Below are 14,636 nucleotides of genomic sequence, written 5' to 3' on the forward strand. Positions count from 1 at the left end.
CAGTACGTACATACGAGGACGCCGAACTCCACGTATTCGTAGATGCCAGTTCGCTAGCCTACTCTTGTGCATTGTATTTGCGGACCATCAACATCCATGGCATTCCTCAATGTAGCCTGATCGCTGCGAAAGCGAAGGTCGCGCCATTAAAACCGATGACTATACCGAAGCTGGAACTACAAGGATGTCTCCTTGGAACAAGGATGCTGAAGTTTGTGCAAGCCAACCACTCAATTTCCATCACAAAACGAATTCTATGGACGGACAGTTCAATTGCGCTTTCGTGGATTCGTGCAGACCCGAGAAATTACCGGCCATTCGTGGCCAACCGAGTTGGAGAAATCCTGGAGACGACGACAGCCGACGAATGGAGATGGGTGCCATCGGAATCCAACGCGGCAGATGAAGCGACAAAGTGGGGAAGTGGACCCTACTTCAGTCGAGACAGCAAATGGTTTAACGGGCCAGACTTCTTAGTCCTGCCGGAAGCCGATTGGCCGAGGCCTACCAATCCAGTGGTGGACACGTCTGAGGAGGTCCGGTCGTCAGTTTTCCTTCATGCTACATGGGAGTCGGTGATTGCCTATGAGCGATTCTCAAAATAGGAAAGGTTGCAGCGTAGTGTGGCTTACGTGCTACGTTTTATAAACAACGCCAGGAAGAAAGGAGAGAAAAACAGCGGTCGGCTAACCCAGCCAGAGCTAAGTGCAGCAGAAGTTCACATCCTAAGACATGTCCAAATGGAAGCTTTTCCGGATGAAGTTGCGACGTTGCAGAACAATCAAACCTTGACGGAAGACAAGCGGGAAACGATCGACAGATCGAGCATTATATACCAACTAATGCCGATGATGGATAAGCAGGGGTTGATGCGGCAGAACAGCCGAATTGCACCAGCGAAGAATCTCCATTACAGCGTGCGTTTTCCAGTTATCCTACCAAGGAAGCATCGCTGCACAGAGCTTATCGTCGAACAATATCATCGCCTCTATCGCCATGCAAACTCCGAGACAGTGGTGAACGAAGTTCGTCAAGTATACGTCATACCGAAACTTCGATCTGTGGTGAAAGCAGTTAGCCGAAGCTGCCAATTCTGCAAGGTTCGTAAAGCACTTCCGACTATACCTCCGATGGCTCCGCTGCCCCAAGCGCGATTAGCAATCAGTGTTCGTCCATTTAGCTACGTCGGAGTGGACTATTTCGGTCCACTGCTAGTTAAACAGGGTCGCGCGAACGTAAAAAGGTGGATTGCGCTCTTCACCTGCCTGACCGTCCGCGCTGTCCACCTCGAGGTGGCCTACAATCTATCAGCAGCATCGTGCGTTTCCTGCATCCGAAGATTTGTCTGTCGTCGTGGAGCACCAGTGGAGTTCTTCAGCGACAATGCTACGAATTTCAGAGGGGTTGATCGATCGCTGCGTGAACAGATCAACGAAGGAGTAACGGCGACCTTCACCAGCGCGAACACGAAATGGACGTTCATTCCGCCAAGCGCTCCGCACATGGGCGGTGCGTGGGAGCGCCTCGTCCGCTCAGTGAAGGTAGCGATTGGGGATGCGTATACCGAAGGGAAACTCAACGATGAAGGGCTGCATACTGTTATCGTGGAGGCAGAGGGAATTGTAAATACTAGACCACTTACATACCTACCGCTTGATTCCGCGGAATCCGAGGCTCTCACCCCGAACCACTTTCTGCTGGGCAGTTCCAATGGAATCAAGCAGCCAAGCGTGGACATAGAGTCTCAGCAAGGAACCTCTAGGGATTCTTGGAACCATATCCAGCGGAACCTGAATCGATTTTGGCAACGCTGGCTGAAGGAGTATCTTCCAGTGATCCGCAAACAGTCGAAATGGTTTGAGGAGTCTCGATCAGTGAAAGCCGGGGACCTCGTACTGATAGCGGACGAAGGTAAACGGAACGGATGGATCCGTGGAACCGTGACGGAGTCGATCAGGGCACCGGATGGCCACGTGCGCCAAGCTATAATAAAGACTGCAGCGGGAGTTCTTCGAAGGCCGGTATCGAAACTGGCGGTACTCGATGTTAGGAGTGATTGTACGGTCAACGAGACCAGTGGACCGCACCCGGGGGAGGATGTTACCACAGGGACATCGAGAACTGGCAACACGGTCGTCCAAATGTCAGATCGCGAGCTACCGATCTTTGTGTGATGAAATGTCTACGGCTGCTCTACGGCTGAAATGTCAGTCAGACATTCGTCTATCGTTACTTCACCAATTTGCACATGCGGTCCATTGTTCTTAATATTAGAGATTAAATTTGATAGCCCTAGTTAAACCTACAGTGAATTTGTTAATTACTACTTATATACTTACATACTAGCTTAACCTAAATTGAACTAAAGCTAGAAAGGTAATATATACAAAGGGAACATATGTAACATGCGATATTTACAAAAACTTTTATTATGTAGGGTTACACCTAATCGTACCGTAAAGGGCGTTGATTGAAAGGCCATTGTGTATTTAACAAAGCGCCACTGAAATGTAAGTTATATTACCCTTAAACCTACTTATCAACTAATTTATGCATTAAATTTACAGTTTGAAGCACGAAAATATAGCTGTTCGAAATCAGTGTGCGGTCTTTCATTTCTCGGCGCCAACAGATATCTTAAAATCATCTATCTGATATTAATTCACTTAGATTTTTTTGTAGATTCTTTCAAGGATTTCTTGAGGTTTCTTCAGAAATTCTTCCAGGTATTCGAAGAAATACCAGCTATACAAGATCCTCGAATAACTCTTTTCCCCGGCGATTTCATCCGGGATTCCATCGGAAATTCCCAAAGAAATGTCGCAAGGAATTTCTTTAGGGAAACTTTGCATGTTTTCTTTTTTTTCGGGCAGAAATTCATCTAGGAATACCTTTTTTACCCAAATTTATGTACAGGTTCCCTCCCTTATATGATTTTTTTTTTTTCAGAAATTCCACCTAGGTTTTTCGTAAGCAACGTCGGATGCAATAGAATCCCCCCGCTCACAATTTTCCGGATCGAAAAGCCAATTGTAGAGAGATAAATTCCGTAAGGATTGCCTTACAAAAATCTCGTTCGGTTCCTTGAGGATTGAATTAATTCAAAAATTTCTCCTGAAATATTTCCCAGAAACTAGCACAGAAATTTAAGATATTCGTATTTTAAGCGTGGATTTCTTTCAGGCTTTCACCGGCAGTAGCTGTAGAGCATCGCTTCCCAACTTTGGCTCTCGCGACCCCCCTGTCTGTTGTCACCCCGCTTTTCGTAGAACAATCGCAGCGTGCCTGTAAGCAGTTGGAGGGTAGCGAAACAAAGGTTGGGAAACCGTGCTGTAGAGCTTAATCATTTCGTTTTATTTGAATAGGGTATCGCGCCACTTGGGCGGTGGCTTCTATATTCGTCTGTTTTCCACTGTAACTCAGTCAATTTTGAACCAATTGACTTGAAATGTTGTACACCTATGTATCTCACTGCATTCCAAAAATTGTGTCAATTGGATCAAATTTGACTGAGTTATAGTGGAAAACAGACGAAAATAGAAGCCACCGCCCAAGTGGCGCGATTCCCTAATCCTCTGGTTATTTTCGTATAGGTTCCAAGAAGCATTTTGCAAGGAATTCTTTATGGATTTCGCTATAAAATGTGGCAAGACGCAAGATTCCCTTAAGATTTTCGCAGGAATTAATTAATTTATTGATGAAAATTATACACAAAGTGTCCTAGTTTTGTTCCGAACGCAACCAGAGGCTGTCAAATTCGGATCATCACTGGTTTTCCATTTTTTTGTTTTGCATATAGTCTTTGAACATTTCCTGAAGGCAGTTGGTTTTGCAGTGCTCAAAAACATGCAAATGTTTATTCCGATTCTGTGAGTTGTATTTCTATGTACCATCCGTTTGAATGTTCTGGCTTTAGGTATTAAATCACAAATCGTTCCTTACCGCTGCCCAAGTGCCAGCCAGAAGATTTCTCCAACAATATTCTTCACCCGTGAGCGAGCGTAAACCCCGTCATAATATGCTTCGAATAGCAGCGCTGTAAAGCTTTTGTTTTATTTCCCCGAGACTTGTTCAACGATCCACATCGAACTTCAGACAAACGACGACAACATGATGATGATGGTGATGGTGATGGCGACGGCGACAGCGACAACGCGCAATGGTGCCCACTTTTCCAACGAATGCGGTGTTGCTTTTGCCCTTCTGGGACATTCTAATAGAATCGGATATTGAATGGCATGCATCCCGTTCCGTTTCGTTCCGTTCCGTCCGGTTGTTGTTCACCGATCCAAAACTCGTCTCTCGGACGACGACGGTGTGCTGCTTCAAGCATGGTACCACCGTTGTTGTTGATTCCGGGAAAATCACAACTGAAAGCTGGAACCCCCTCCTGGTTCTCTCGAGAGACTGAACGGACGCGAAGGATGGTTCACTGATTGAATATTTATGATTGTCGGAAGCTGAGCTTTCACCGGCTGGCTGGGCACACGCTCCACCAAGTGTGACATCGATGATGATTTCTCGGTGTACGGGGATTGGAAAATTGTTTGCACACAAGCACAACACCCATTTCCAGCTTTAAAGTCTCGACGTGCAAAGTAACAACACGAATTCCAACAGCTTTAAGAACGCCATCGGAAATGAAACACAGCGTAAGACCCACCGAGATAAGAACTTGATAACTAGCCAAATATCACCCCCTCGAGTTCTTTCGTGAAACATTGCGTCTGTAGGGAAAAAATGGAAACACGAAAAATATATCAACGACTTGGTGGGGCGCTTTTCCGAGTGGCAAGAGGAGACGAAATGATAAAGAGAGGCATTTAATTTAGCTCCTTCACGTTCTCACCGTGGTAGCTTTCGGGTTGATCCTGAGGGATCCTTCCCCCCTCGTTCTTGGCTGAGTTGCCTTCGTAGCGGCGTTGTTGTACTACGACAATCACATTAAAAATTGTGTTTTCTCGATTACGTTTCCAGTTTTCTTCGCCGTATGCTGCACGCGTCCGCACTTCTCGTACTCAGTCAACAACATTTCACTGGCTCAGACTGGTCCATGTCCCAGACTTTGCGACGAACAGCTAGAATAGCGCGATACATTCCGACTAGTCTAATCCCAAGAAAAGGTTCTCATCCCCAGCAAAGCAATAGTCCTGGAACGACAAAGAAAGTACTACTGTGCAAGCAACGCAGCATTAAGCGAAGGAAGGACTCGTGGTCATAAAAATAAATTATTAACACTAAAATCTTATTGCAACCCTCCTCGAAGAAGAAAGAAAAAAGGCGACAACCCCGCATTTGGTCCTTTCTTCGCCACTTTCGCTCAAACCGAAATGACACGGCCAGTGGATATGGAAATTGATGTTGTACGGCACATTCCGGCTTCATTTTTATGCTGCTTGTTATTATTTTGTTGATTTCACCTTGTTCCCCGGCACCTACGCCAAAATTTGGATCATGAGTACAGCTTTCACGATTTGAAGGCAGTCGAGTGGAGCATCGGAATGATAGTTTGCATCAAAAGCATTGGAGTACATTGAAGTAAATGACCAGACATACACCGTTTATGAAAAAGTTATAAATACGATTGATAAACGATCTTCTGATATTTAGAGTATGATTTCAATGACATACTTCTGTACGGGTGAGTCAAAAAAAATGAATTTATCTAAAAATCGATTGAATAAAGTAGCATTAATGTTTAAAATGGTATACTCTAATGGTTTCGGCTTGCAGTCACAGAAATAAGCGTTTATTATTTTAATTCATCGCAGACGTTTCGATCCTCGGGTTTGGATCTTCTTCAGGGCTCGAAGTTAAACAACTTGTAAAGTACTGTATTCACCTACACGGCGGCTTCTTTAGAAATTCCTCTAGGAATTCTACAAAAAAAGCCCTCCACAAATTTATCCAGGAGCTGCATAACCAGTTCATCTGAGAATTCTCCAGAGATTAATTAAGAATTCATTAATTAATCTCCGGAGAATATCTAAGAATATCTGCAGCAGAGGCTGTTCTAGTGGTTTTGACAAGATATGATGTAAGAAGCAGGGATGAGAAATGTACTGGAAAAAACGGTTACCAGCTGTTCATTTGACATTTTTCCACACGAACATCACAAGCCCAGCCAAACTCAAACTGTTCGAAAAATAAATGTCATAACATTTTTTTCCAGCAGCCTTCTTCCTCGAAACGGTTTCCAAGTGCGAGAGCGCCGGTACTCGAGCACAACGGCGACAACAATTTCTGTCTCTCCCATTTTCGCATTTTTCTGCGTTTCAATCCGCTTCTAGACAAACTTCTTTATATGCATCACTAAGCTTGGAGTGTGCTCTAGCTATTTGTGCAAACAGATTCAAATTATTCACTAAAACAAGTGAGTAATTAGCAGTTGAACATATTTGACATTTTTCGCAATCACCCGCCTCGGCATGACTGCTCAAAAATAGTTTTGTGGGGAAGCGAAACCTATCAAGCGCCAGCATGACTGCCGACGGCGCGGCTGCTGATGGTATTGGTGCTGCCGTTGTTTTGTTTTTATTTTACTGTTGGTATCAATGAACGGAAAAGAGAAAAAAGCATTTTTGCCATCCCTGGTAAGAAGCATGCTTTTCCGCTATTGACGTCATCGCTTCCAGTATTGCCTGTGCGTCATTTTCAGTAATTTCAGTCTTTCCTTCTTGTAGACTTTTGTCCAGTGCTACCATGGTGGAATCCGAGCTAGTTACTCAAGTTTTCCAAATTGCTGCACCTCCTTATACTGGTACGCCTTCAGGTTTATTATTCCAATATTGCGCCCAATTGAGAATTATTCCAGGAAATCCCTCCAAGAATTATTTGTCCACGATTTTTTTCTGTAATTATCGAGGAAGGAGCATCCTTGCAGGAGCTCCTTTTATGAGTTCTACTAGCATTTTTCTACAGATTTCTCTGAAGATTATTTAAGAATGTATTCTTTTCCATACACTTCTTTAGAAATTTCTCCATGACCACCTCTAGGAATATTGTCAGAAATTACTTAGAGATTCCTTCAGGATTTACCATTTTTATGGAATTTTTGAAGCATGAAATTCTTGCAGAATAATTTCATCAGAACACCTCCAAAGATTCCTCCAGGCATCCCTCATGAATGCATATCTCTTCATGTATTTCCTTGAAATTCCTCCAGAGATTCTTTCAAGTATCCCTCCTCTCATTTCTTGAAACTATTTCTGAGGTTTCTTAAGAATTTCCTTCAGAACCTGCCTTAGAAATTCCACCTGGGATTCTCTAGGAAATTCCTTCAAGGGTTGCTACAGAAGTTCGTGCATGTACTCCTTTATGTTTGTCTTCAAACATTTCTGAAAAAAAGCATGTTGGTGTTCTACTGTCAGATCCTCTCAGAGTATTCCTTTGGGATTTCTTCAGAAATTCTTCTAGAAATGTGTCAAGAAACTCTTGTAGCAATTGCTGCAGGGGTTTCTCCAGGAATTCCTGCAAAGATTTTTTTAGAACCAATTTCAGGACAATTTTGTTATTGTTAACTTATTATTTTCAGAGATTTCTCTATGGAAATTTTGAGAATATTCCACTAACTTTTTCAGAATTTATTGTTGGAATTTTTCCAGAGGTTCTTCCATGAATTAGTTCTTATATGCAGGCATTGTCCAGACACTATACCATCATAAGCAAGCGGTTCCATGGACTGAACTATGACATATTTAAAAAATCCTTTAAAAATCTCAAGAGATTATCCTGGCAGTTTCTGCAAGACTGTCTCCAGATTTTTTTCAGGTATTCCTTCAGGGTTTACTAAGAATATTTTCAGACTATCTTTCAGGAATTCTTTCAAAAAAAAATCCAGTGAATTCCAGTCATTCAAAAAATTATCCAATTAAGGAGAATACCCTCTTCGGATCAGTGTATTCAGTTTTGTACCTTTTGATTCCGCCCTAATTTTTACAAGATTTTTTTTGTTTCTTCAGATTTTTCTTGAACAATTTTTCCAGTACTTAAGGCGAAACTGGAAGCATTTCCTCATTTTTTTTGGATTTTTTATAAGATATTGAAGCAATATTTTCAAAATCAGTTTTTTTCGAAATTTTATTAAAAATAGTTTCAGCAAAAGTGGCAGAAAAAGCTCCACAAGGAAAAAAAAAATCCGGAGATACCTTGATCCATACTGATGTGTACAAAAATCGATTTTAATATATTGCTTCGATATTTAAATAAATAAAAAAAAACACGAAAAATGAGGAAATGCATCCAGTTCCACCTTAAAGGTATTTTTGTGAACTTATCCCTTCAGAACTTGTAAGAATTGCTCCACATATTATCTCAAAACCGTTTAAGTGTTTTAAGGATTTTTTCAAGAATTTCGTCTGGGAATACCTCCAGAGAATTCACCAGTTCTACAAGGTATTTTTCCAAAGTATCCTTAAAAAAATCTCAGGAAATTGTTGTATAACAAATATAGACCTTTTCAAGTTTTTCTTCATAAAATCTTCCAGGGATTCCTCAGAAATTTATTATTATTATGCATTAGTTTATTAAAGACACTTTAGCACTAGAGTGGTACTCTCTCTCTCTTCTTGGCGTAACGTCTTCACTGGAACAAAGCCTACTTCTCAGCTTAGTGTTCTATGAGCACTTCCACAGTTATTAACTGAGAGCTTCCTCTGCCAATGACCATTTTGCATGCGTATATCGTGTGGCAGGCACGAAGATACTCTATGTCCAAGGAAGTCAAGGAAATTTCCTTAACAAAAAGATCCTGTACCGACCGGGAATCGAACCCGTCACCCTCAGCATGGTCATGCTGAATACCCGTGCGTTTACCGCCTCGGCTATATGGGCCCTGAAACATGATGGTACTCATGTCGACCTAAGAAATGTATTGAGGAATTTCTTCAAGAATTTCAACAGTACTTTTGTCTGTAGTTTCTGTAGGGATTTCTGTAGACATTTCGGCACCAACATTTCAAAAGGGCGTAACTGCTTTTGCAACCAATGCCTTCTCACAGAGCTGTGGGTCGTATTTCATTCATCTCACGCAATTCACATCCATTAATCGAAAGAGGAGGATTTTATCTTACTATTTCGGCACCAACATTTCAAAAGGGCGTAACTGCATTTGGAAGTAATACCTTCTTTCAAAGCTGTAGGTCGTACTGCCTCCCTTACACTCAAACCACCGTGGTTGTCGGAAAGAGGAGAGTTTTTCCCATCTGGTACTTGTTGTGAAAAACATGGAAATCATAACACATGATCCACAGCTTTAAAAGAAGGCGATGATTCCAAAAGCAGTTACGCCCTTTTGAAATGTTGGTATACATTTGTGCTAGTAGATTGCTCGAGAGGGATGGGATACGCTCCACAGCTTTGTGAGAAGGCATTGGTTGTAAATGCAGTTACGCCCTTTTGAAATGTTGGTGCCGATTTTTTTTTAAATTTCTGAAGAAGTTCCTCTAAAGTTTCTCCATTTACCCTTTCAGTAATTTTCCTTCAGACAGTCTCCAAGAGATTTTCACAAAAAATCCCTTAGAAATTCATTTAAGAATTCTTCAAGCATTTTTTTTTTCAATTTCTAAAAAAAAACTTCTGAAAAATCTCTGAAGGAGTATCTAAAACAATTACTGCTGAGTGTTAAGTGAACCTGGTGTAATGGATGCAGGCCGTGACTATCACGCCGAGTACCTGGGGTCGAATCCACTCCCGACAATCTCACAAAATGGGGGTTCTTCCCAGTCATTACAAAATCGCATATGATGTTGAATAGGATGCTGCGGCGGCGATATGCGTATCCTTTACACGTGGTCAAATGGAAGCGGGTGCGTATATGGCCTCCACTGTTGCATCCTATTTAACATCATTTACGACTTTGTGTTAGCTGGGTTCCTTCGGAAGAGAAGTAATGAGCGGTGCCTGAGATTAAACATCTCGTCGATAAATATAAAAATAAACCGCAGAATCTCTGATGAAAGCCCAGGAAACGTTTCTGATGAAACCACAAAAGCAATTTCCCAAAAAGAATTCTTTAAAAAATATCTGTAGGAATCCCTGGCGGAATTTCACCAGCAATTATAGGAATCTCTGTAGGATTTTTAACGGAATTTTTAGTGGAACTCCGTAAAATTTTACGGAAGGACTTTTGAAGAATTCTGAAAAGTTTTTGGAGATTGTTGCAGAAAGAATTTTAGATGAAATTTCCAAAATTTCCCCGAAGAAAAGTTTACTGAAATTTCCAGTGGACATAATTTTAAAATCTCAAAAAAATTCTTGAATTAATATCTAAAGGAATAACTGTCCTAAGGAATTAATGAAACAATTCAAGAATGAATTTCTGAGATTCTTTTTGAAGGAAAAAATGGAGACACTCCTCGAGAAACCCGTGGTGGATTTGCTAGAAAAGTAAATTGATAAATTTTAAGTAAAACTCCTGGAGTAATCCTATGGTGGAATTTTCTTGGGATATTCCCTGAAAGCATTCCTGAAGCATTTTGTGGCCATATTTAAGAAGACATTTACTTTTAGATAAGCTTCCAATTTTACAGAACTTCAAGAGATTATCCTGGAAGTTCCTGCACGACTGTCTTCAGAGTTTTATTTTTTTTTCAGGTATTCCTCCAGGGTTTACTAAGAATATATTCAGACCATCTATCAAGAATTCTGTAAAAAAAATCCCGTGAATTCTAGTAATTCAAAAACTTTTCCAGAATTTTCCAGATCTACCAGATATTCATTTAAAGGTTCCGTTAATATTTTTTTGTCAAAAATTCCTTCACAAGAAAAAATAAATACTCTTGAAATATTTCACAAGAAATTTCTGTGGAAATTTTCTAGGTAATATTTGTGAATAAATTCCTTAAAAATCCGTAGAGAAATTCTGAGAGTTACTCATGCAGAAAATGCCGGAGAAATTTCCGGGAAAACATGGACGGGTATATGCAGGAATTTTTGAAGGATTCTCTGTACGAACTCTCCAAAGGAGCGCCCGCCTGAATCACTGAAAGCACTAAAGTACGAATCTCTGGGGGAATTTCTGAAGGAATCTTTGAAAGACTTTATGATGAAACTTCTGGAAGAGTTGATGAAAGAATATTTAAAAGAATTTCTGAAGCAATCCCTGTGGAAAACTGTTATTCCCGAAGGATTGTCTTAACGACTCCCAGGAAGAGTTTCTAAAGTAATCCATGGCGAAGTTTCAGAAACAGCCAATAGAAATTTACCCAAAAGAGTTCTCGGAGAAGATTTTGGAGACATTTTTGAAGGAATATCTGAAGAAAGCACTGAAAAAAATTCCTACAGAACCCCTGAAAGAATTTCTGAAAAAGGAAAAAAAAACGATGGCGGATTTTCTGAAAAAAAAAGCTTGGCTTTTAAGATCGAATTCATGGAGTAATTTCAAAAGTAATCCATGGATCATTTTTTGAAGGAATCATGGATGATTTCCTGAATGAATTTTCATACGACTTTCAAAAGAAACTATGCAGGAATTTCTAAATTATTCCGTGAAAATTAAAAAAAATCTTTGATAAATTTCTGCGGGATCATTCTTAGAAAATTCCAGAGGCACTTTTGAAGCAATTTGTGGAAGATGTTCTAAAAGCATTTTCTCAAAAAAAAAAAAACGTGTAAGAGGTGCTGTAAAGAAGTCCTGGACGATTTAAAAAAATAAGTAATCCGTGAATCAATTTCAGAAGGATTCCTAGGAAGGTTGTTACGTTTGTAAATTGCTGTGAGCATTTTGTCAGTTAATTTTCTATTTTATACTGTGGTTTGTACATCCGTCCCTGAATTTTAATGTGCATTTGTAGCGCTCCAAACATTTCAGGAGCGAACCAGTACAAAACACGCTAGCCGTCCCCTAACACGGACATCAAATTGCAGACGGTCTTGTGTTGTTGCCCGAATCGGGATGCCCCCTTAGGATTAGAAATTCCTAGACCAAAACAAGCTATGAATGCAGCAACAGATGCTGCGAACTAAAAGGCGAACTGCCAAACAAAATACATTTCTAGGATGACTGATGGACCAAGAACAATAATGAAACCTTGGGTTATCCTGGGTTCGGACTTCGTTATCCATATGGATGACCGGGCACAAATTAATGTTATGTGTTGCATGTTTGTATTTTGTGCATTTGTAATGTTCCATTTTGTTTTCGTAGCTAAGTTCCCAAACGAGGGGCCCGAAACGGAAAATAAAATGTGTATTCATAAGGTTCCAATGTATTCGTTACAAGGTTTACAAAGGGATTCACAAATTAATTTCTGGGGTTATCTCATAAAGGGATCCCTAAGAATTCTCAGAAAAATCTTTCCGAAGGAACCTCTGGCAGAATTTTATAAACAGTTCCTGAAAGGTCTTCTGAAAGGAAAGCTGGAGAAATTACTAAAGCCAAACGTGGAGGATTTTTTTTAATTTTGAAAATATTCTTGGATGGCGTTCTGAATTAACCCTTCGATAAACTTCTGAAGGAATCTCTCAAATAATTTCTTGAGTAATAACTTAAGGATTTCTGAAGAAATGCATGAAGGAGCTCTTGAAGCAATCCATGCAAATTTCGAAGGAATAGCTCCTACTTTATATACTTTATCCTCTTACTTTATCTCTTTTTGTGAAATATCTGAATTATTCCCAGTAATAAAAAAGCAAGTCTAGGAGATTTCGGAATAAAAATCCATATAAATAGATTTTTAAAGAGCCCATAGAGCAATTTCTGGGGGAATTTGTGGGGTAATACTTGAATAAATTTCCCTTGTTTGCGAAATAATCACAGTAACATTTATTTTTTGAAGGGATTCCTGAAATGATCCCTTGATGTGGTCGCAATATCACAGAGTTTTTTTGCACTGTGAGGTCACCAAAAAAATGTTGGAAAATACCACAACCAATCTATGTTCTGAGGACGCGAGTCAAATTCTTCAACTACAGCTTGATATCTATGCGCCAAAGTGTGTGACATATACATCCTAGACTATACTTTAACGTCATAAATTACATGGGCTCAAACAATTTTGTTTCAAGTTTCTTATGAGAAAAATGCAAAAAAGTAAGTTTTGTCATACAAAATCTCATACAAAATTTCAAGCGCAATACGGAATACGGGGATGCAAAAAAATGTTTCAAAAAAATAATGTTCATGACGTAGTCTTATATCCAGTTTTATCGAAATAAGGCATTAGATCGAAAAAGTTATTTAGTCAAAAAGGACATTAGGTCAAATTGGTCATTAGGTCGAAAGAGTGATCTGGTTGATTTGGTTAGTATTAATTAGAGGTATTTTAGTCGAGTAGGTCGTTAGGCCGAATAAATCATTAGGCTGGATAGATCATTAGACCGAGTTATTAGGTCGAATAGGACATAAGGCCGAATGTGTCATAAGGCCGAATAGATCATTAGGCCGAATAGCTCATAAGGAAAAATAGGTCATTAGGCTTATACAGGGATGCCATATATATATACAGATTTATCTGTATTATACAGATTTTTGAGCATCGGTACAGATAGCGTTTATATGAAATACAGATTTTCCATTTGTATGGGATACAGATTTCTCACCCAAATTTTGTATGGGATACAGATTTTTGAACGAATGATACAGAAAATCATCTGGCATCTCTAGGCTGAATAGACCAAGTGGGTCATTAAACCGAATAGGTCGAGAGGCCGAATGGATCGAATGGGTCATGAAGCCGATTAGGTCGAATGGACCGAAAGAGTCATAAGGCCGAATAGGTCATTATATCGGAAAGGTGATTAGGTCAAATATGCCATTAAGCCGAATAGGCCGAATACGTCATTAAGCAAAGTAGGCCGAATAGGTCATTAGGTCGAATAGGTGAATAGGCCGAATAAATCATCGGGCCGAATAGGCGATTAAGGTCAAAGTGGCCGTATAGGTCAATAGGCCAAATGGGTGATTGAGCTGAATAGGTCATTTTTTTAAATGACCTATTGATCTATTTGGCCTTATAACCTATTCGGCTTAATGACCTATTCAGCCTAATAACCTAATAGACCAAACATTGATCATCTCAGACACCCTCCACCCCACTCGTAGATTTTTGCTCATACAGAAATTTGAAAATTTGTATGAGACGTAGACCAGATCAAACCCCCACCCCCCCTCAAAGTCTACGCTGTTTATGGTTTGCTTGAATACAGTCGATTTCCATTAAGGTAACGTTATTTAAATTAAGGTATTTTAATGTAGTTTACGTAAATGGATTTGACACCATTTGTTAAATGAAGGTTTCCGCGTAATACATCAAAATCGCAACGAAATATTAGATTTGATTTAGATATTCTTGTTTACCCGGGATGGAACGCTACGGGCAATGACCGAAAGCTTCAATAGACTGTTTAGAGAGAAATGTGAACCGACTTCATGTTTTGATTTTCCCGACAAATATTGACAACAATTTTCCAGGAACTAACTCACATCCCATTCACAGCCGAAATAAGTTCCTTCTCTTGCTTCGATATCACAGTCGCACACACCGATCGGAACTTCACTTTTTTCCTGCTGTTATCACATGTGACCATCCAACCAATCAACGCAGGTAGGCGAGGTAGGTGACGTTGGTTCGTTGTTTCACCCGGATAAAACCGGAAGTTGGGATTCATGGCAGAAGTGCGCACATTATCCAAATCGA

General features: G+C 40.2%; 1 protein-coding gene across 1 annotated transcript; it reads left to right on the forward strand.

Moving 5' to 3' along the window:
- Positions 1-709: 709 nt before the first annotated feature.
- On the forward strand, positions 710-2,627 carry LOC134291899 (uncharacterized). The gene is made up of 2 exons (XM_062860293.1): positions 710-1,911; positions 2,018-2,627. The coding sequence occupies exons 1-2, from the start codon at positions 741-743 to the stop codon at positions 2,266-2,268; spliced, it is 1,422 nt and encodes a 473-aa protein (XP_062716277.1). The 5' UTR covers positions 710-740; the 3' UTR covers positions 2,269-2,627.
- Positions 2,628-14,636: the final 12,009 nt, after the last annotated feature.

Source organism: Aedes albopictus, chromosome 3 (genome assembly GCF_035046485.1).
Source record: "Aedes albopictus strain Foshan chromosome 3, AalbF5, whole genome shotgun sequence".
Classification (NCBI taxonomy): Eukaryota; Metazoa; Arthropoda; class Insecta; order Diptera; family Culicidae; genus Aedes; species Aedes albopictus.